Genomic DNA, 24,301 nt, shown 5'->3' on the forward strand with positions numbered 1-24,301 from the left:
GCTCGGATTACTCTCTGTGTGGGGTTTTGCATGTTCTTCGTGTGTGTTTGTTTGTGTCTCCAGATCCACCATGACCCTAATAAATGCGTTTACTGAAAGTGAGAATGTGACTTCCCAAAATGATTACCATCATAGAGACTATCAAGGAATAAAAACACTTAATATACTGAAATAGAAACTGAAATTCAGGGCCCTGGACAGAAAAATGAAACTGAAAACCAAGTGGTGTTTTTTTTAATGTTTTAAAGATTTCTTGGTTTGTTTGTTTTGTTTGTTTGTTAAATTTTTCCAGTTGCATAAATTTCATTTGTGAAATTTCACTTTCATTTTTCAAATGACAAATGTTTAAATGTAGTTTACATGATTTTTTTTACGTGATTTTTCACGTGACTTTCACGTACTGATGTTTAATTTATTTGTAAGTGTCATTTTTTTATGAATGAATTCTTTATTTTCACTGTTTTTTGTTTGTTTTTACAAATGATTCATTTATTTGTACATGTGATATTTTCACAGTTTTTTTTTCACATGATTCCTTTCTTTTCACATGTTTTTTTCAAAAGGTGATTTATTGATTGATTTGTGATTGGTGATTGAATTAATAGATGATTCATTCATATGTACCTGTGATTTTCATACATGATTAATTTATTTTTACATGTGATTTCATTTTCAGATGATTCCTTTATTTTCACATGTTAATGTTTCACATATTGGACATGTGATTTCATGGTATAACATGTAGAAATGCACTTTCACATGTCTTTTACATGTACTCACATATTACTCCACTAATCACATGTGAAATGAATGTATGTTATGTTTAGATGAGGAGAATGATGGCTATGATCTGAACACTTTGTACTGAAGAATGTTCTGATTTTAGCTCTGACTAATTAACGTGTGAGTTTTGTGTAAATCCTTTCGGCATCCGAATGCTGCATTTTTCCGTAACAGTTGGATTTAATGGACTCAGGTCGTGTGAGCGTTGCTCGAGGGGGGCTGAGCTGACAGGAAACACATGGCATGGTGGAGTAAAGGCTGGGAAGAGGAAAGTGTGTGTGTGTGTGTGTGTGTGTGAGAGAGAGAGAGAGAGATTCTACAAACCTAGAATTAGAAGAAATTACTCCACACACTGTGTAACCGGTCACATCATGTTTTGTTCTGTGCTTGTACTTTCCAGGGATGTGAATGAACACAGGAACAGTCACAGCGAGGACATGGAAAGGGCAGACATCATGTTGTCCCCTCTGCGTCCTCCTGTGTCCCTTTTCTGCCTTTCCCTCTCTGAGACCCCTGACCCAGGGGGTCTTTATTAAAAAAAAAAAAAAAAAAAAAAAAAAAAAAAAAAAAAAAACAGTTCCCTATTTACCCAGTATGCCTTCCTGCTCCCTCTGTGTGCTTTCACACTGTTAAACTGGTCTCTCAGCAGGGGGTAAAGCCTAAATCCTCAAAAAAAAAAAAAATTGTTCAGCTGCCTGAGGTCTCACATGGAGGTCTGGAGCAGTGACCCATGACCTCTGTGACTTTGACCTCGAAACATGGCTCTAGATAAAGGAGGCTCTCTCGGTAAAAGATATAATCTGAAAATGGCAAAAAATAGCATTTTTATTCCAACAGTTGACCCAACATGTTTACATGTACCTAATCTGATATTGGCTTAATGCCTGGTCTACTTAACTTAGCTTGCATGTTCAAAAATGGATCTTTCTTTCTTTCTTTCTTTCTTTATTCATTTATTTATTTATTTATTTATTTTTTATTTAGGTTGTTGATTTTTTATTTATTTTTTTGTTCTTTTTTTTTGCTGTATTTATTTTTAGGGAATTTGTAATCTGCAAACTGAAACATTTACATTTTCATTTTCAACGTTTAGGTACTCAATATAAATTTCCAAAGTTTACAACAATCTTATTTTTCAATTCAATCTTTCTTTATGTCTTAACTACATTAAAAAATCCAATCAAAGGCATGCTAAAAAAAGAATTGAAACAAACATACAAACTTCATACAAATGAAGTATGAAAATGTGCAAATTTCATACTTTTAATACCGCTTTTGTTTTTTCAGATGCATATTAACAAATTCCTTAAAATCCTACTTTGTCGCCTTTAATCCAATGTGATATGCCACCATACGTTGTTTATGTGACCATGGTAATAATTTGTTAACTGCCAAAATCAGACAATTATTGGGGTGCATGTTTACTTAGGTATCACTTAGGTTTTATATTTATTTCCATTGCATCTGTCATTATAGGAACAGACTGTGACCAAAACTGTAAACTTTAACCCATTAAACTCCAGTCTTACGTTACTCACTCCTATTAGTTTCACTGGTATTGAATAATATGCTTTAAAATGAATAAATGAATAATGAGCCAGGAATTTAAGTGGTGTAACACGCCATGTGTTTTACATGTTATGTTTTTCCATTGCTTGCTGTTATGAATAGATGGAGGATGAAGAGAGAGAGAAATGTGGCTGAAAAAATTGTTCCTAATTAAAGAGGGTTTGAAATAAAAGGGTCATAACAAAAGTACCACTAAATTGAGAGACCACATGTTTTTTTGTTCCTCCTTTAAAGATGCTTTAGATGAGTTTGGATGGAGGAAACCCACCAGTTTCTAAGATACAACCACAGAGTCCAACTGAGACTAATTTATAGACCAAATGGAAAGAGATGAAGACAAAAGCTCAGTCATCATTCATCATCCTGCATTTCTCTCCAGGGGACAGTTTCAAAAATTGATAGTTTGAGGTTCAGATTTAATTGGTAGTGGTGTAAAGCACACTGTAGATACATAACCTGAACCATGACGTCTATGAATTGGAAATTTCCAGACATTTTTTAAATTAAAGTCAGTCTCAGGGGTTCTCACACTTAAATTATTTACAGTTTTATGTGTACAATTCCAGGTAATATAAAGTTTCTGTTCTCTAGTCTCCATTTCTCTACATGGACACTTAATGATATAACCAAATGTGTTTATTTTCGACAATGTTTTTTCTATGATGCTTTGGTAATACTGTAAATGCATACGGACAGTCATGCCAGTAAAGCTTACTGAACTGAACTGAGTTTGTGTGCACACATACCGCCCTCCATATATGGAGCTTGGAAGCTGACCAAAGTATTTGAATATTTAAATTACATTACATTTTTAAAAAATCTTTTTTTTCTGTGGTGTATTTAATAAATTTACATTTTTTGCCAATGTTTTTATTTCTAGGCTACGTTTTTTAGGTTTAAAAAAATCAGAACCCATCTCAGTACAACTCTCAAAATTCAAAAAATACAGCACTATTTGCCCTCCTCTACATACATGAGCTCACAGATGCCCATGACTTGCTAGTGTCGCTTTGACTGACAGGGGAGAGAGAGTATGCCCTTCCAACCCCGAGAGTATTCAAACTTTAGTTCTTCGGATGATAGGAGCACTCAGGAGCAGTGTTTTTAACAGACTTAGCATAACATAATAATTTTACATTTGGGTGAGTAAGGATAACCATTTAGAGGTCACCAAATATATAGTGTGATGCTGGGATGTGACAGTTAAAGCTGTTTGATATGTGGCCAGTTAATTTTTTTTTTTTTTCCAAAAATGTGAAATGGTGTGTTTGGTCATGAGCAGATGGCATGGAAATAGGTTTCTGGTGTATTTGCCAGATGTTTAATACCCTGAATTAATCACAAACACAGGATTATCCTTAATTGCAAACAAAACCAATCATCATAATCAGTCGAGTCAACCGTGAAGATGTGCCCAAGGGTGTTATCTTTAATAAAACCACCACTACCACCACCACCACACCTCCCGACCCCCCAGTGCACAAATAACCCTTCTTATCTTGCAGGCTCCTGTGAGTCACAGGGTGTATCTGCCCTTGGCATGGAGAGGTACTCAGGATGGCGAGTGCATGTGTGATTAATGTGCAGAAGAAAGTGGGCAGGGTGGGTGGGGGTGCGTAGAGGAGACATGGTAGACCAACCCCAGACCTCAGGCTTATTGGGACTTGGGGTCCCCCCACAGCTGGTGCATTCCCAGAGGAAGGAACAAAAGGATTACAATTAAAGGAAAATTCCAGTGTTTCCCTGAAAGGATTGTTTCCCCAGTGTTAAAAAAAATGACCTCCTTCCAGCAGTTCAAAATCCTTTAAAAATTTATTTTCAAAATGAATTTGGATTAAAAGTTAATGTTTGAATGCATTTGAATATGAATGAGTGTATAATGTTATACCATCACATGCAGAGTGAATATTAGCAGTAGTAATGTGAAATGTGAAAATTACAATGTGAAATGTGTTAATTGCATTTATTTATTCAGAGTTTACTACACACACACACACACACACACACACACAAGTTTTTTTAGATCAAAACATGGCATCTTTTATTTGAACCCACCCATTTTTCAAATGTTCAAAAATATTGGAACATGTGACTGACTTGTTTCTTGTTGCCCAGGTGTGCCCTGTTAGATTGATTGTTTAAACAATTAATATTTCTGAATGTCTACTCTTGGTTTGAGCCCTGGGTTTCACCTGTGAAGACTGCATTTTTTGTTAAAAAGGATAAACCAACATGAAGCCCACAGAGCTGTCTATGGGAGAAAAGCAACACATTTTGTAGCTGAGAAAAGAGGGAAAATCAATCAGAGCCATTGCACAAGCATTAGGCATAGCCAATACAACAATTTGGAATGTCCTGAAAATGAAAAAACACTGGTGTACTAACAACCAGACATCGAACAGGTCGGCCAAGGAAAACAACAGCAGTTGATGACAGAAACATTGTGAGAGCTATGAAGAAAAACCCAAAAACAACAGTCAGTGACATCACCAACAATCTCCACATTGCATGAGTGGAGATATCACAATCCACCGTTCAAAGAAGACTTTCAGAGCAGAAATAATGAGGCCATACCACAAGATGTAAACCACTCATCAGCAGTAAGAATCAGAACCCCAGATTGGAACTTGCAAAGAAATACAGAGATGAACCACAAAAGTTCTGGAATCAAGATTATCCTCTACCAAAGTCCAAAGTGTGGAGAAAGAAAGGATCTGCTCATGATCCAAAACATACACGCTCATCGGTCAAGCACGGTGGACAGCATCACAAAAGAATAATAATACAGTTTGGTGATGTCAGTGGGTCACAGGCTTATTGGAAGCAAAGGGATATGCAACTAAATATTAAGTGTTATTTACTTTATTTTAAGACTACCTGTTCCTATACTTTTGCTCACCTAAAAATTGGGTGGTCTGCCACGAAAGGTGCCATGTCCTAAGTGTTTAACACATCTAGAGAAAATAAATATCAGGAAATGTCAGCCGAAAATCTATCATCTCATATTCATCTTTTGATTTCAAACCCAAATGTGTTCAGTATATAGCAAAAATAAATGAATTGGCCTTGCTGTTCCAATACTTTCAGAGGAGACTGTGCATTTGATCTCTTTTACTATTTAATGCATGTACATAGCTTGGTGTGGACTACACACTGAATCTCATTGTGACCAAAAAATGATTTGTATTTGTATTCATATTTGTACTGCTTACACTGTAAAAAAAAAATCTGTAAATTTACAGTATTTATTTTACACCATATTATTATTTTACAGACTTACACTGTAAACAGTTAGGCAGTTAGAGCAGTGCATTGGTTTACAGTAAAATACCAGAAAATGCAATGCATAGTGGGATATCTGATGTTTTTGCCGTGAGAGTGGTAAAAATTCTTCTTGTGTCAACATCTGCAAATTAGTGGATCATTTTTCTGCCCTTTATTTTAGATCCTAACTATTTTATGAAAATACAAACTATGTTTGAGTTTCACTTTATATGCTAGTTAAAAACTTTGGTTTTAGTAAAGCACTGATGTTCATGTATTATTGCAAGATAATTCAGTGATGGAGGTGGTTGTATTAATCCAAGCTAGCTGTGTTAGTTGTAGTGGCTCAGTGGTTAAGACTTTGAGTTACAGATTATAAGGTTGTATGGACAATTATAATGTAAATTATACAATAAATGTTTTACAGTGTAGTTTGAAAAATTGTCTTGTCGATTATATAATTCTATACAATATGAACTTGCTAATCATATCATCAAATTATTCGACATATTATCAATTATGATTTTGAAAATCACCATATCTGAATAGAATATTTTTAAAAAATTAAGCAATTAAATAAATTAATTTTTTATTTAGATCCCAAGCCAGAGGTGACAGAAGGAAAGAAGGAAACACTCCCCGAGATGACATGAGGAAGAAACCTTGAGAGGAACCAGACTCAAAAGGGAACCCATCCTCATCTGGATAACAGCTGATAGTGCGGTTATAAATCATTACTCTTCCCCAACTGCATACTACTGAGTCAAGTGCTAAGTCATCTGTTACATGTTATTACAGATTATTATTATTATTATTATTATTATTATTATTATTATTATTATTATTATTAAACTGAAATAAGATGATAATTTGTGAATAACATTACACAGCTGAATGAGCAGTGTATTTGAGTTTCTAATAGGAATGCGCTGGTCTTTTAGCATATTTTTTGCCAAATTGGTCATTTCCAAAATCCCACCCATCTCCCCTATCATACGACAGCTATCCACCGAGGGCTGGGTGAAGGCTAACACATGTTTCCTCGGAGGCATGGGAAGCCAGCTAACGACATCTTTTCAAACTGTTGCTCATGCTGCATCACAGGGCAGTGTAACACACTCATAGGAAAGCACTACGCGCCCTCTTACGCACACATTACCTTACAGATGTCCAAGATTGGCTAGTGTTGTTGTGATTGACAGGGGAGAGAATGTATTCCCTGTCCACCCAGCCAGCATGGCCAAGTTTGCTCCCTAGAACTCCTGGCCATGGATGGCTGTGGCATCATCAGCATTCGAACTAGTGATTTCCTGATGATAAGGCGAACGCTATTGTGTTGTGCCACTTGGGAGCGATACAAATTTTGTTCTTAGAAAATGTCATAAAAATGGCGCAGATAATCATCTGATCATCAACAACAGCAATGATAATAAGGAAGAGGAGTTTTTTGTTGTTGTTGTTTCTGTGGTGGTGCTGTTGTTGATAATCATATACCATCTTGTTTAATTTCCTGTTACTGCTAATTAATGGATGTTATTTATTTATTCCTAAGAGAAATACAAGGCTATTTTTCAATCCTGTTTCCCAGCTGGTCATTATTGTGCGTGTGTGTGTGTGTGTGTGTGTGTGTGTGTGTGTGTGTGTGTGTGTGTGTTTGGGGGGGTGGGGGGTGGGGGGTGCTGACAGGGGGAGGAGCCTGAGCTGGGTGGGCCGAGCTCCACGACAAGCTCGCGCTCAGCAGAGCAGCATTCATACAGCGCGAGAGACGGAGACTGGGTTTCACTCGCAGTGCAGGTAAGAGTTCATTTCTTCTGCTTTAACACCAAACCAAAAGTTTCAAAGATACAATATTACACTCTGAATTTTAACAAAACTGCTGTATTTAATATAACCTTAACCTTCTACCTTTTCATTTAAAGAGAAAAATTCTCCCTCCAGCTGTCAGTGTAGCTTAAATTCACCTGCACAGGATGAGTTGGTGTTTAGGATTTTCACTTGGAATTAAAATCTTACTGGAGCAGTTCATTAACTGCTCATCAGTTTGCAATACAGATGCAGTCTATAGGAATTCTTAGACAGGCTGAAGTTTCCTCACAAAAAACTAATGAATGTAACTAAAGAGAAGTACAAATAACGAGCAAATAGTCTAACAGCTTGACAGAAACATCTAGCAGATATTTTATTTCTTTAATCAGGGCTTATTTGTTGGATTAACTGCACTTTCCCCATATCTGCCTTGTTATTGCTCTTTTTTCCCAGGAATCAAATGGCTGTTTGGAGCTTGAAGTTTTTATTTGTAGTGGGTTTTTTCTTATTTTTTGGTTGGGTTTTTTCCCCCAAAATCCAAATGAATCCCAAAGAAAAATCTGTTATCACAGTAATCACACATTATCTCTGATCTGCAGTTTTTAATGTACTGTAGCTCTATTCAGGTGTCATTCAATGTATTCATTTATTTGTTTACTCCTTTCAGCCTTTTCCACGATGCCTTTCTTGGATTTGCATACTCCATTCCCAGTAATCCATGCTAAGGATTTTTACCTGACTTAAGGGACACTTCATGACATTACATCATAAGAAATTTGGATACTGACGTACACTGGTACTCCAGAGCCCCTTAGTGGACTAAAGGGGTGGATTGCACGGGTGGTAGACAGTCCAGCCAGAGACCAGGACCATGGCTGACTCGGTGTACTCGCACCTCATAGCAATGCACTACAACTTCACTGGGAAATTCCGTAAAGTAGAAAAGGATCCTGGACTCAAGGCCGATTCTGTCGTGTTTATCATTGTGTGCTGCTTCATCATTCTAGAGAACGTGCTGGTTCTTCTCACCATTTGGCGGACCAAAAAGTTCCACAAGCCCATGTACTATTTTATTGGGAACTTGGCTCTATCGGACTTGCTGGCTGGAGTGGCATATACGGCCAACATCCTACTCTCAGGAGCTAATACGTATAAACTGAGTCCCACGCAGTGGGTTCTTCCGGGAGGGCAGCATGTTTGTAGCGCTGGCTGCCTCTGTCTTCAGCCTCTTGGCCATTGCAATCGAGCGCCACCTTACTATGCTCAAAATGAAGCTCCACAACAGTGGAAACACGTGCCGTGTCTTCATGCTGATCAGCACAGTGTGGTTCATTGCTGCCATCCTGGGTGGCTTGCCCGTCATGGGCTGGAACTGCATCCACAGCATGAAGAATTGCTCGACAGTGCTGCCACTCTACCACAAGACCTACATCCTCTTCTGCACCACCGTGTTCAGCGTGATCCTCATGGCCATTGTGGTGCTGTACGCCCGGATCTACACACTGGTTCGCACACGTAGCCGCAAACTCGTCTTCCGAAAGGTCTCAAACGGCCGCGGGGAGCGGGAACAAGAGCTCGGAAAAGTCCATGGCCCTGCTGAAGACGGTCATCATTGTCCTGAGCTGCTTCATCGCCTGCTGGGCGCCGCTCTTCATCCTGCTCCTGCTGGATGTAGCCTGCGAGATCCGTACCTGTCCCATCCTCTACAAAGCTGAGTGGTTCCTCGCTTTGGCTGTGATGAACTCAGCAATGAACCCTCTCATCTACACACTCACCAGCAACGAGATGCGCAGGGCCTTCCTCAAGATGCTGCTGTGCAGCGTGTGCACTCAGCCCACTGGCAAGTTCTCCAGACCCATCATTGGGGCAGAGTTCAGCCGGAGCAAATCAGACAATTCATCGCATCCCAACAAGGAAGAGCCTGAGTACTCACCCCGGGAAACGGTCGTGTCCTCAGGAAACGTTGCATCCTCATCATAAAAGGGACTGTGGACATTTTCCTGCCTTTTCTTATTTAGTGAATGTATGCGTATGTGTGGAGATCCCACTGGACATGTAAACAAGAAAGTTTGTCCAATCCACACCGCTTTTGTTTCGTAAGTGAGAATAGAGCTTCATTTTTATCTAACTAACACCCACGTGTACAACAGTGTTAACGGATCATGGAGACAGACAGTCAAAGATCTAATGTCGGGCCAGGACACAGTGGGACAGTGAACAAACAACATGTTTGGGGTCATTTTTGTTCCTCAGCTGGTTCCTCATCCACATGCTGCACAATCATAAGATTGTGCTGTAGATTTTCAATTTAATTATGGTTCACAACATGGACAAAGTTTGAGCGTCCATGAGTGGATCTGAGTGGACCGAGTCTTTATGCACGTGTCTGATTCACAGGTCTCCTGGAGCTGTGTGGATTGAAATGGGGGGAAAAAATGGAATCAAACGAGTCGAGTTACTAAAAAAAAACTCTAGAAAAGCTTTTATGTGTAAATTGGAATGGTTTATAGTGTACAGTGTGTTTGGATGGTTGTATTAACATTACAACATTACAACAGTTTCTAAGCCAATATTTCTTACCTGGTATGAAGGGCTTGACTGGGAGAAATAGACTGAAACAAGAAAAACACTTTTTTACCCTGAACTGCAAAAATATTAAATAAGTGCAAGACTCTTGAAGGTCACGGCAGCACTGAAATGTCTTCCTCCGATTACAAAATGCACTTAACAACCTGAGCTCTGTAAACCTGATTAATCAGTATTACCCATTGTTTTTTTTCTTTATCACATGGAAACGTTCTAATTTGAGGAACGTTTAGGATAGCACTTCTTGTAAAAGTGCTCTTTGAGAGCCATCTTAGGCCTTTAACTGACTTGTTATAATGTATTAGCATATTGGCCTTGTTTTGTACCATTTCATGCCCTTACAGGAAAAAAGTGTGATTTTTACACATAATTTTTGCACGTCACATATTCATATGAACTTATATAAACATGTAAAGAAAAATAACATGCAGTGGAAAAATTCACGCATCATATCTCGTGTTAAAGTTCTGAAAAACAGTATTTTTTTTCCTGTAAGGGCAAAAATCAAATTAAAGAAATGCAGTAAAAAAAAAAGGTACTTGTGTTTCTTTGACTTAACGCCATGCGAGTAGAGAGATTTCTACTACCCTGATTTAGAATGTATTTTATTTTCATAAATATGATCTCACCTTTCATCCAACAGCTGTAGAAATTCAGTTAGCATGTACAGTAGTTCACCAGTATTAATTTATCTTGAATAAACTCGTAACCTGGATGAGAGTTGAATTACAATGTGGTATTAATGCATCATGAATTTAAGGTATTTTTTTATACCACTCATAGTTTTTAGGGTTTATTGTGTTGTTGCTAGTTAATGCATGTGCACAAACTGCTTTGCATTTGCAGTCTAGCGTCATTCAGTGTGTAGAAATCAGAAATGAGGGTCTAGCATTACAAATGAGTCGTGCATTACAGACGGATGCTGGGAATGTGAATCTGATAAGATCCATAATCATCATCATCTTAATCATCTTCCTACTTGTTAGAGACATCTGTACTGAAATACCGCAGAATATAGGTATGGTTGCATCATTAGCAATAAGGATTCAGAGAAAAAGGATAGTCACAAGCCTGTTTTGTTCCTGTGGGGTTTTTTTTTTGGGTTTTTTGTTTGTTTGTTTGTTTGTTTTTTGGGGTTTTTTTTGCACATTGTAACACCTGTGTCTGTGTTTTCTTAGCTTGTCAATAAATATTTGCTGTAAAAAAAAAAAAAAAAAAAGGCTTTGGGAGTTTTTCATTTGAAAATGTCAGTTTATGTCATATTTCCTGGATTAAAAGATTGCATGCAAGTAATGACTACTGAGCTCAGGATTGAGCTTCATCCTTATGCCAAGATGTTTTCCAGAAAGGAAACCATTTTTCAAGTAACTGAAGTTCTTTTGTGTTTTGTTAAATAGACTGTTAAATAAACAGTGACCCCAACACTGTCAGCCATGTTGAAATCTGATATGTTAGTTAACCAGCTTAGCACTGTCAACAATCAATCATGCTATATGATAGCTCATCTGTTTTGCTTCCAAAATAAAGATATAATCTTTATTTAATAATGAGGAAAATCAACATTGTCTAACAGTGAGGATTGTCAAAACAGTAATTTTTTGCAGGAGCAAACAAGTTTAGCTAGCTAACACAGCAGAAAACTATTTCCTCACACCACTGACCACACATCGTTTACATTAACAATATTCATGATTTTTTAAATAGGTTATTAGCTACTACTAGCTAACGATATTGAATTCATAACGTTAGTGTACTTCATAAGATGTAGCCTAATATTATGGTAGCTATGACTTGTTTGTAGCTCACTAAATGGCAAACCAGCTAAGCCTTGTGCCTTCTAAGTCCGATGTGGATCCTATTGAGGCTGTACTCAGATAGAGTTAGCCACATTATGTCATTTACTCCGGATGAGGATTAGTGTCTTGCTCCTCCCTAGTTTGCCATTGGATATATCCTTGCCACCTTGCTGTAAAATGTCCAGCTACGCCCCAGGGATAGTGTTACAACTGACCCCACTCTCCCCTATGTATTAAAAAGTGGAGGAAACTGCAGATCATACACACACACACACACACACACATACAAATGAGAACTTCACTTGAAATATGTCCTATTAGGCCACAGAAGAGTTTAACATTTACATGCGTGATCACATTTCTGCTCAGAGAGAGCCATCTGGAGGATGAAACCTGAAAACACACACAATCTCACTCAGTGGAACATTTGTTCTCATTTAAAGTGTTCAAACACACACACATAAGGTGTGTGTATGTGTCACACTATGTGCAATGCAATACTGTATATAATATATAGTTGTTTGTTTTTATTGTTGTTAATACTAACATTAATACTTTAATACTAATTTTACAAATACTCTGCACATTATATTGATATATCGATTTGACTTCATTTTCACACAGATATTGATTAACTAATTTATACATCTAAACATGGATATTTTCAGATCTACCATATAATTGCTGTACCAATAAATTACATTTATTATTTCACATTTACATTTCTATGGGTTTGAGTAAACAGAGAACTAGGAAACTAACGCATTGTGATACAGATTAATATTATTACGTGATGTTATCAGCACTGATTTTGCTGTGATGGCTTTTAACCGATTGTATTTTTTTATTTTGTTTTATTTTTAAATTATTTACATTTTTTATTTTGTTTAATTGTTTTATGTATTCAGCACTGATTTTGCTATATGATGGCTTTTAACTGAGTATTTACTTTTGTTTTGAATTTTGCACATTGAGCATGATGCACATGATATGTCAAAATATTTTTGTTTTAAAATACAACTGATATTTTTCTGCACAAGTTTTAATTGTATTTAGTTCTAAGTGTATGATTCTGGGATTCTTAGTTTGCTGTTAAAAAAAATTTTAAATCTGCATTTTGTAATGAAATTTGAAATAAACCTTAAATAAACATCATGTCAGGCTTTACCTGTAATCACATGCATCGATTTTAATAATTACAAAAAAGCTAGACTAAATTTTTAAAGATAGCTTGGAAGATAAAATAATATAATATACCTTTATCATAGTCCTTAGAACTTTTATTATTATTTAATATAAAAATATTTATTATTATTAATATAATAATTTTACATATATTAACAATATATAATAACAATAATATTACTAACAACAACGACAATACTACTACTACTACTACTACTACTAATAATAATAATAATAATAATAATCATGTAAAAGTTATAGTAAATTCATGTGAGTTTAATCAGCCCAGCTCTCTCAGAGGGAGTTAAATGTCCAAAGCCATATTTCACTATTTTGCTCACTACATTGTTAGAGATTTATCATGTTTTCAAAGAGAAACCGTCTGTGAACTCTCTCGATAGTCAGTATTTTTGTATTTTGTTTAAATTATTCGCACTAAACTGTCCAAATATTCGGAAATTTTTAATATAATGCAGTCATTTTGTCCATTTCCTTAGTCACGGGTAAAAAATGGGCAAGTCCCAGAAACGCAACCAAACTACACCTCCCTTCCTTTAACTATGCCATAACCGCAAAGCGTCATGGGAAACCAAGTCCTAGTTAGTCCTTCCGTTACTTTTCGGCGGTGTACTGAAACTGGGTATAGAACACCATTTCCCAGAATTCCGCGCAGTTTCTGCACATCGACTCATTTTCATACATGGGGAATATGAGAGCGGTGAAGAAATGGGAAAGACCAGCAGCGTGGGGGGCATTAAATAAAATGTTACGCGGTTAGGAAGCGGGAGGAGGACGCTAATGTAATCCTGGAAGAGCTTTCCGTGTGAGGGAGCAGAAAACCTGTTTAGTCGTGGCGGTTTTTTGGTGTTGTTTGGCGTTGAGAGAGGCAAGGCGCCTCCCTGTAGCTGTTTTTTTTCGGTTTGGCTTCAGCTGCAGTGACCGAGCTGCACCGAAATGGCCCAAAGCACAGCAGTAGCCACACACCGCTCATTACTCACACTCATCTATGCAAGCGAAAATGTTCCGTTCACTAATAACAAATAATCTCGGAGCCGTTTCTCTGACGGACCGCCGACTGTAGCCATAAAACGTCCAAGTGCCGAAAAACTAGAGTGCGAGTTTGTGCTTGATATTAGGAAAAGGGTAAGTAGTTATTCTGTCGTATGTGTTGTATCATTATTTGCGTTATAGTTTTCATAGTTTGTGTCAGTAATGTCTTGAACGCTGCTGTAGAAGGCATGGATTTGACTAGCCTTCATAATTAGGGGTGCACCGATACGACTTCCCCATTTTCATACCGGTAATGATACCAGAGCTTTGAGTACCGGACGATAACTAATACAAATCTGCAAGATTTTGTTGCTGAAACATCAGACGTTTGATGGCAGTGTAAGCCCAGTGTATGTTGTCTTTGACATGAAATGACCGCAATCTGCACATATTTAGTAAATTAATGAAGATGATCAAAGCAAAACATACTGCAAAAAGTGCTCTGTAAGAATATCAGATATCAAGAGAAGGAACTTCAGCATCTGACTGCAATACAAGTAACCTGATAAAACATCTTAAGCACAAAACTCAGCACAAGCGGTCCATTACTATTAGCAAACACTAGCTAGGTGAGAAACATATCTACAGACAGTGCTAGGTGAGTGTAAAGAACAGCTCTGACAGCTCAGAATGTTGTTCTCAAAGATCAGCCACTATCGGTTATTGACAGCGAGGGGTTCTGAAACTACAAAAACAACCAAATATACTTTACTTGCAGCTGTACGGAAGCACTTTCCTGAAGTGAAACAAAACTAATGTGGCTAGCTAATGCGCTGCATTTAAAATCAGCACGCTAATGTTATACAGAACAAGTGCAGTAGCCTAAGTGCATGAACAGGCACATGGCAGTATCTAAAATGTACTTGTGCTCGGTCTGAAAAAACGGTATTGATGCAACCCTTGTCATACTCATGATCTGAGTCATGTCAGTCAATATTAGAGGTGTTTGGATAAGAAAGTATGTCAAGTCTGATTCCAGTCCAGCATGAAACACGTCTGCTAATCATTTTCCATCTCACTTCAGTTTTTTTTAAAAAGTGCAGGTCACATGGAGCGAGCAGGAAGCATTCAGCTGGACATCCCTGACTTCAGCAACTCTGTCCTGTCTCACCTGAACCAGTTGCGCATGCAGGGCCGTCTGTGCGACATCGTCGTGAACGTGCAGGGCCAGAGCTTCCGTGCCCACAAGGTGGTCCTGGCTGCCAGTTCACCCTATTTCCGGGACCACATGGCACTGAGTGAGATGAGCACCGTGTCCCTGTCAGTTATCCGCAACCCGTCGGTGTTTGAGCAGCTCCTCTCCTTCTGCTACACGGGCCGCCTGTGCTTGCAGCTGGCTGACATCATCAGCTACCTGACCGCCGCCAGCTTCCTGCAGATGCAACACATCATTGACCGCTGCACACAGATTTTGGAGGGCATCCACTTCAAGATCAGTCTGGCTGACGTGGAGGAGGAGCTGCGTAGCCGCCGGAGCACGGGACGAACCATTGAGGCTGAGAGGGGTGGCTCGTGCTCGCTTAGCCCCAGGCATGGTGGTTCAAGAGTTCTGGCTACACATGGAGTTGCTACCGGGGTCATGGAAGTGAGCGAGATCAGGGAGGTCAGTCCACCCGGGGAATCCATGAGCCCGCAGATCGTCGAGCACAGTGGGCTCGGGCCTGAAGCTGTGGGTGCTGTGAACGAGCCCATACTGCGCATTAACCGAGCGGGGCAGTGGTACGTTGAGGCAGGACCTGACATGGAGAGGAGCAGGGATGAGACCATGCATGTTGTGGAAGGCCTGCGCATCAAGACCGAACGCATGGAGGAGTGGATGGGGGCAGAGACTCAAGCCTCAGCCGAGGAAGGGAGCGGGACAGAGGAGGGGCCTACTGTGATGATTGACACCTCGGGACGCAGCACGCTGGTGCAGGAGGGCTTCATTACTGGCGCATCCAGAGCCAAAAGCTCTCAGCCGTCCAGCAGCTTCAGCGAGTCTGAGAGGTGTGTGTAAATGAACATTTTAAAGGCTCAACGACATTAATTCAATATCTAGGCGGAAAAAAAGAACTCCCTAAACAGGCATGTGACTTGGTAATTCTTGAGTATGGATACATATTAAGAAAGGGAAAAATCAAATGACAGCTATTAAATGTGTAGAGCGCCTGGGGAATGAGTAATGCTCCTTTAACTGCTAATAGATATTTTGGTTGTGTTGGTGTTTAGATCTTGGTCCTCATTTAAACCATTAAGTCTTGTAATGGGGTGATGAGTCAGGTTTATCACATGATTTACTAGCACTATTTTGTGGATTTGAAAGCCTTCTCTTTTGCCAATTCACTCTCTTTCTAAAAATGCTCATTGCAGCTGTACTCTGTGTATCAGGTTTAGCCCAACAGGCAGCGTGGTGGTAATGGCTGAAAGACCAAGGGCCAAAAGCGAGTCTCCAGGAAGAGTGGACGATCAGAGGCATCCTAGCTCTCAGGTACACTAAAAAAAAAAAGGAGACTGGGTTAGGGTTTATATCATATGGCTTAAAAAGCATGTTATATTATTTAGATAACTGTATTACAGGAAATATATAGACAATTAACACGAAACACTTGCATATAAAAAATAAATAATTAGAAAGAGCGAAATTTGAATGGTGTATTAAAGCAAGGACAGTGGAGATGTAAATTAGGTTAATTTATGCAAAAAATATCCTGCTAACTATTTGAATTTTAATGTACATCTGTGCATGAATGGATTTTGGTTGGAGATGTCACCAATCTGATATCCAGTATCAATATCAGGGGAATATAAGCAGCAAATGCTGGATTGGTTATTGGAGGGAAAAGAAAGAATAGAGCCGATCCGATTCTGTAACAGAATCTAGCCTGAAAAATCTGAGAATTGCTTGTAGCATGATGTAACGTAATGCAAAGCAACATGAGTAGGTCATAATGATGATAATAATAACAGAAGTCAACAAGGTTACCATAACGGCAGTGAGTAGCTAGCTATTATACTGGAATTACAGTTCTTTCACCAAGTTGTCTAATTTTGCACACATCTACACTGTAATGTCTTTTTGCTTGTTTGTTTAACTCTAGCTGTATAAAGAAAGCTGTGGTTTTGTGTGAATCATGCTGATAGCTAGTGGCTTTAAAAATATTGAACTCAAGGTTTTTGTATCATTTTTGTATCAAAAAAGAAATCATGGTGTCTCTAATTTTGCTGGCTACCTCATGGAGCGTGCAGGAACAATTTGTGCTTAGACGTCAGAGTTTCTCAGGTTTTCATTCCAACCAACCAGGAACACATCTGATTCTACTTCTGTAATCAGTTGATCTTTGTTGTTAAATGACTGTTAGCTCCTATTTGCCTGGAATGAATACCTGCAGTGAAAGCATCCCTTTGTGGCGAAGACCTCTGGCTTTGTGTGGTCAAGTTGTCCTAAAGACATTCAGTTAAAAACACCTAAAAACCAGGCAAAAGTATTTCTTTCGCAAGCCTGGTAATGTCTATAGGCTCTGAGGCTCCTTTTAATAACACGGGGAAAGCTGAAATCTGCTTGCTGAGTGGCCAGCAAAGTGGCATTATAATGCCGAGAACCAAAAGTGGTTGGATGGAATCTCTGAATCGTTTTCTGTATGCTTTTTCTAAATTTCATGGTTGGAGTCCAAGGCAGGGTCAGAATACGTGCAGACATAATCATAGGCAAAGGCATAGTCTGAAGAAACAAGAGTTTGCAGTTTGGCAAGTTCCTGTGCAATGACTCAGACAGAAGAAGCTTTGTCAGATGAAAAACATCTTTTATACTGTACTAGAGGGGTTAGAGGCATTTCAGATTTCATGTGTATTCAATAGCTTCTGGCAGGAGGGAGTTCTGTTGGTCCTTGGCAAGTAATAGGTAAAGGGTCTTTGGGTTCGAATTCCAGGACTTCTGGATCTTTGGCTCTCCAGGAGCATCCTTGCTCCTTCCCACACGCATAGCTTGGGCAAATACATTTGGTCATCAGGAGTTCACTGCAGACCTCATTAGGCGTCCTTGTCTTTGGTATGTTTGGGTTGGAGAGTTTCCAGTCTGGCTAAAATTTCTAGATTTTATTAGGCATTTCCCAAATTCTCTTTCACTATTCAAATAGTCCCACAGAGGTCCACTGGTAGTCTCAGCCATTCGCTGGTGGTCCCATTGTTCCCATATGTTGACTGGTTGTCTCAGAGGACCACTGCTGGTACCAGAAATCTGCATCTCCATCGCTGGTTCAAGCAGTCTTGTGGTGTGGTCAGTTTCACAGCTGTGGGCTATTGTAGCCCTGATATTCACTGTGCTGTTTCTCATATTCTCTAAGTCTGCAGAATGTCTAAGGAATGCATGATATTGCTCCTGATCTTGTCCATACTCATATGAAAGTCCCTGAATGGTGGTTGTGCAATACAGTGGGGTCGCATTCACCAGACAATGGGGTGTCCCATATGGTTTCTCCCTCTGCTTGGCCAGGACTGCCTCATGTTTGTTTATCAGGCACATAGGTGCTTTGGGAATATTTAATTAATGTCTAATTTTATGCTGGCCTCTTTGAGGTCCCCCAGTAAGATGAGTGATACCACAACCACCACCACCCCCACCCTCTTTTGCTTGTATGCAGGCTATATGACATCTTTCCCTGGATAGCAAATGAATAATGGCCCAATGTTGGCTCAACTTCACTTCAATCTGGCCCCATACCAACATGGAATGACTGCAATGAACTCATCAGGATCAGGCTGCCAGAAAACTGTTGCAACTCATTGTTGATGACAGCGTATTTCATCAGTGATGAAATGTTGCACACCAAGGATTGCATTTGGGCCATTTTGGGCTCAGATACCAAATGCTTGCTAATTATTAAGCTACATTTACCCCATAACTGGCCGTTAGGATAACTAAATTCAACCATCATTGCCATGGAATCACTCCAGCCACCAGCAATGGAGTTCCTTCTTTGGAAGAGATCTTCTTTCTACTTCCTCACCTATATAACAACAATACATGCTGAGTTCATTCAGTAAGGGGTAAGGTTTTATCCATTCTGTATCACTGTTTGAAAACCATGCACATGCATTCTGGTCTGAATCAAGTTGCCATGACATGTGTCTCAGCTGTCTGGTATTGGCAGCATTTATGTATTCCCAGCTTGAGGCTAGGCTGAGCAACAATAATGAGGGAGGCTGATAAAGCAGAGATAAGCTTTTTCAGCCATGTCCCATTGTCAGAAGTTGTGTATATGGATTTGGTCCAACCCTCACCCTATTACCTGGCTAAGGAGGCTCTTTCCCAGATTATGATCTTGCTGTTTGGCATTCAGACAGTCATGTTATCATGTTTTGGTATATACTGGTGACTGTTCGGAGTTCATATGAATCTGACGTGTCTCCTACTTACACTGATGATGTGAACCAGGAGTTGTGTAGATGTTGTGTAGGAGTTTTTGGTTTCATCCCACTACTACGCTGTACAACCAGTGCTAGTGTTAGTCTTTTGTATCCGATGGGATAAGGTTCAGATTCCCATAGGGATTCCATTTTTTCCATTTTTGATACAATACCACACTCGGAGCTCTGAGTATTAGCCTCTGCTAGTTCTATAGCCCCCTAATTCATTTATTTCATTAGCAGATATTCTTGCTTTCACTGCCTTTATTCTAGGCATTGGCCGAACAGTTTTGTCTCTGCCCCCTTCAGAAATCCTGGACCGTTTTTAATAATCCCAGGTCTTCAGTATATGTTTTTTTCCTGGCCAGTAAAGTTCCCCCTGGTGGTCTGCTGCTAATCAAGTAATTGTGTTATGGGTGTCTGTTGCTTTAGTCTTTTTGCTTTATTCTCCTCAACCAGCTCTTCATTGTTAAAATGCTATTCCACTGAATTCAGTGCATTCTTGGCGCCTGTTTCTGTGCAATTCAAAGACAAGGGGCAAGAACCAAGAAAATATGGGACACCAGAATTTGCTTTTCATTGTGCAAAAAAGAGCTCATTTTTGGTTTTCTGTTCTGCAGGGAGAGGAAGCAGCCGTGTTTGATGTGGGAGGGTATGAGGAGTATCTGCGTGAGCAGGTGGGTGATCGCTGGTTCCGCTACAACCCACGCCTCACCTGTATCTACTGCTGCAAGTCCTTTAACCAGAAGGGCAGCCTTGATCGTCATATGCGGCTGCACATGGGCATCACGCCATTCGTGTGCCGCATGTGCGGAAAGAAGTACACGCGCAAGGACCAGCTGGAGTACCACATCCGCAAGCACACTGGAAACAAGCCCTTCCACTGCCACGTCTGTGGCAAGAGCTTCCCCTTCCAGGCTATCCTCAACCAGCATTTCCGCAAGAACCATCCAGGCTGCACGCCACATGAGGGCTCGCATAGTGCCTCGCCTGAAACCACCACCAACAACAACAATAACGTCAACAACGCAAACGCCAATGCTGCAACCCCACGCCGCACTCAGCATGACGATGACGATGAGTCTGAGGGAAACGGCGCAGGAGCCAGAGGAGCTTCGTCTTTTGGGGAGGGGATACAACCATCGGTCTCCACCACTGGGCCTGATTGAAGGGATTGGGTTCAATACAATGCATGGAGGTTGAGGAGATAAAAACGTTTGGGGCTTTAAGGAAAAAAAGAAAACAAAAAAAAAAGAATTTTTCTAGAAGCCAGTCAACAATGGGCATGTGCAGGAGCTGATGGAGCACGGTATATCCGGCTGCTTGAAAAGCTGCTGTCGGTCTGATGTTAAAAAAAAATATGAGGAGGATGAGTTGGTGGGTATTTTATCTTCGTTTCTTAGACGTTCTTTCAACTGTACGTAAGTAAACAAACATGAGACAACAAAACAAATGCTAAGACCGTTTGCTATAAAACTAAACTAGAGTAATAGTGATTAGGTATTTATAAATAAATAACATATGCGCTTTAAACCGCATCTACCTTCAGTTGCACAAACTGAACCGTTACTTCAACAAATGAAGACAAGCCACACTCCAACAACCTCACACACCACTGGATGCAGTTATTTCTGTTGGGTTTTTTTCTTCTTCTTTTTTTTTTTCCTTTTTTTTGTTTTATTTTAATTTGCCTTTCCTGTCTTTTATATGTGTTACAGGTGGGTTTTTTTTTTTTTTTTTTGTATTTTTGTACAACTTTAACAAAAGCTTCAGGATTCAGGACAAAGAGATGATGTGTTATGATTTGGTCAAATTGTGTTCAAATAATTGCCAAACTTCTCTGTGCCAGATGGTGATTATAAAATAGAGGATGTTTCAGTCCTCAATTACTTTTGCCTTGAGACAATCTTAACATGTTGATCTGGGGTTCGACGCTGCTGCTCCCCAGCTATAGCTAGGCTAGAAAAACGGGTTCTGTTTTTCTTCGTTAGGGCCCCTCAGGTCTGATCTAATGCTCTAATGCCAGATTCCTAATTTGTTTAGTTTGTTTCTAAGTGCCAACCTGGCTTTGTCATAAATTCTTGTTTGCAATTACTCAATAGGCCTAGGAAAAGAAAAAAAAAAACTTAGCTGATGGACTTTTAATTAGTTGTTGCATTATGCAATTTAGCATGTTCTTAAAACAGTGATAAGACTGATATTGGAATGTGGGGGAAAAAATAGCAAATGATGTTATTTGATTCAATTTTTTCATTCCCATACTCCAAATCCAGCTGCTGAATATAATTAATACAGTACTATAGAAAACAGGAAAGTGTTCAACCTCAAATAAGCTACAGTACCACTCAGTTACCTCTCCCTCATCACTACGCAATACAGATCTGTTACAAACAGATTGGTGGATGCACTCAACTCAGTTTCACGTTTAAAGGTTTCTTTCTCCATGTTTCTATATTTTACTGTTTTTTTTTTTCTTGTTGTGATAAGTGAACAATAAGAGGTGTCTAATTTGTCGATTTCTTCAGTATCTCTCTGACAGTGATGGAGCATGTTAGAGTTGGTGGGAAGCAATTTGTTTTGTAGGTAAAGAACATTTTTATGGCAAACGTCCAAGAAATGGAGTCAGGAATGGAACCAAATCAAGGATACGTGTATGTCTGTTAAAAGGAAATTTTTTTTGAAATGCCACGGAATGACTGTGAGATTAGGATTTATCAGAGGATAGCACTTTAAATGTGGAGTCAAATTTTTTTTTTTTTTTTTGGTTTGGTTTTTTTTTTTTTGTTGTTTTTTGGAGCAGATGTTGCCAGCTGGTGCTATGATTCGACTTCAAGTGACAGAAGCTCTCGGGAACCAAAGGAACAGAAACGTATCATAGATGCTATACCTCTGACGCTCGGTGAAAGACCGAGGAATCTATTATTAAAACTAAAAGAGAGAGAGAGAGAGAGAGAGAGAGAGAGATTACATCGGGCACTTAAAGATAGGATTGTTTAAGGGGGGTATGGGGGATTTTTTTTCTTCTTTTAAAATATCTAATTATATATCACTTATGCATATAGAGACAACTTTTTGTATGTGTAAAAATGAGAAAGGAAAGAAAAGCTTTGGTGAAGTGAAAGGCCATTTCTTTGATGGACGGATGGTGGGGATTTTTTTTTTCTTTAAGGCTGTGAATCACACGTGGTTGTGACCATACTTTTTTCCCTTCCCTGATGACTGGGAAGAGCCTAGAAGAGAAACAGCTACTGATTATTTTCAATGGAATGCACCTCTTTATCCTCTTAAAAACCATTCAGGACTCCTCAAGACTTTTCTACCGTTTTCTGTCGTTTCCGTGAATACAGGTCAACACCTCTTTAGAACAATATCAGGAACTCTGTCCAGTTTTTTTGGATGTTTACTCTTCTTTCCACACTAAAAGCCGTTTATTTTGACCTTCTTGGACCTCACGTTACTTTCAACTTCACAAGTGCAGCAGCAAAACTCGTCGACAACGGCGATGACGACGTACAAACATCTCCATAGTTAAGGCCTCAGAAGCAGTAGCAACACGAAAATGTTATGAAACTGTGTACATGCGGCGTCGGTGTGCGTCAGTCAGGTTAACGAAGAACACGCCGATGTTGCGGGTCTCTTTTTACTCCAGCGCAACCTCATGAGAACAGCCAATGTAGATTACAACTTTATATATTCATAACCTCATAATCATAACCTAGTGTGACACGATATAAGGAGGTTTTTTTCATATTTTAAGATTATCTTTTATATTAGCCAGTCCCATAATGGCAGGGTGGTGGTTTCAGTGACAGTGATGGACATATCTCAGTATCAGATGTGTGCTTATGTTTGTTTCTGTTCAGTACAATGCAAAGGATTCATGTGTATGATCGATCATTCCAAGTTGCAGAATGTTATCAGAAGTGTAAAATATTAGGGCTAATACTAATGTGCAGTATCTCTTCATATCTGCCAGGTCAAAAAAAAAAAACCTCACATCAGTCCGTCATCACATTTTTTTTCTTAATTACTTTTATTGAGAAGCCAGGCTCTTCTTGGTTTAGTTATGTATTTTTCTCCTTCGACAACAACATTCTCGTTTTGATTTTTATTGTTTGCTTTCAAAGCTTTAATCACATAGGAGAAACACGTTATCGCGATGTAAATACTAGTGCTATTTAAAATTTCTAATAATCAGCACAGCTACTGCAGATAGATGGCATTGACTGAACAAGTGTTCTGTATTAAACGCACACTCCACAGTGTTACACATTTTCACGTCGGATTTTACAGGAAAATTGAGCTGTTGCAAGAAATTTCAGTGCACTTTCCAAACGGCGTCTGTCTGTAGACCCCTTTTACACTTGGAGTGTATTCTGATAAGATTTTATCCACATGCATTTGTATGGTGACCTAGGAAAACCCTTCAGTTGGTGGAATTTTGTATCAAATGTTTAGCTTTTGCATGTAGGTCAACCAAAAGTAATGGGGTAGAATTTTTAAATCCTCAGAAAGTGAAAAGGGAGAAAATCGCGCTTAAATATTTCATTCCGCAGGAGCAGCACAGACTTTTTGACACCCAGTATCTGATCACAAACTGATTAGGATTATATATGCTTTGTGCATCATTTGCACAATGTTATCCAGCAACTTGCTCAAAGTGTGACATTGCCAATGTGACGTAATCACACTTAGCTAGCGAGGTTTTAGACATCTTTAGGCAGACTGACTAGGCTAGAATGTGCTTCATCCAAGACCTGTTATATGAAAATCTAAAATTGCTTTATCCCTAACAGTATGCTAGTCTCGTGAGCCAGACTTCTAGCTTTCACTAGAGAGTCTGGCTAGTAAGCGAGAGCAAGAATTCTCTATTTGCTTAA

The 24,301-nt window shown here is 39.2% G+C and overlaps 2 protein-coding genes across 4 annotated transcripts; both read left to right on the plus strand.

Moving 5' to 3' along the window:
• Positions 1–6,213: 6,213 nt before the first annotated feature.
• s1pr1 (sphingosine-1-phosphate receptor 1) lies at positions 6,214–10,542 on the plus strand. The gene is given in 5 exon segments (XM_026930823.3): positions 6,214–6,334; positions 7,303–7,410; positions 8,090–8,596; positions 8,598–8,977; positions 8,979–10,542. Coding segments are annotated over 3 exon segments (1,107 nt in total). The 5' UTR covers positions 6,214–6,334; positions 7,303–7,410; positions 8,090–8,293; the 3' UTR covers positions 9,403–10,542.
• A 3,015-nt stretch (positions 10,543–13,557) lies between these two features.
• zbtb37 (zinc finger and BTB domain containing 37) lies at positions 13,558–23,457 on the plus strand. Of its 3 annotated transcripts, none has more exons than XM_053238175.1 (4): positions 13,558–14,132; positions 15,078–16,025; positions 16,407–16,506; positions 20,042–23,457. In XM_053238175.1, exons 2-4 carry the CDS (start codon positions 15,088–15,090, stop codon positions 20,588–20,590), a joined length of 1,587 nt encoding a protein of 528 aa, XP_053094150.1. In that variant the 5' UTR covers positions 13,558–14,132; positions 15,078–15,087; the 3' UTR covers positions 20,591–23,457. The 3 variants fall into 3 exon arrangements, with proteins under 3 accessions (XP_053094150.1, XP_026786450.1, XP_026786448.1); XM_026930649.3 differs by having other exon boundaries at positions 15,083–16,025; XM_026930647.3 differs by having other exon boundaries at positions 13,561–14,132; positions 15,064–16,025.
• The last annotated feature ends 844 nt before the right edge of the window (positions 23,458–24,301 follow it).

The sequence above is a fragment of the Pangasianodon hypophthalmus genome, chromosome 11, assembly GCF_027358585.1.
Source record: "Pangasianodon hypophthalmus isolate fPanHyp1 chromosome 11, fPanHyp1.pri, whole genome shotgun sequence".
Classification (NCBI taxonomy): Eukaryota; Metazoa; Chordata; class Actinopteri; order Siluriformes; family Pangasiidae; genus Pangasianodon; species Pangasianodon hypophthalmus.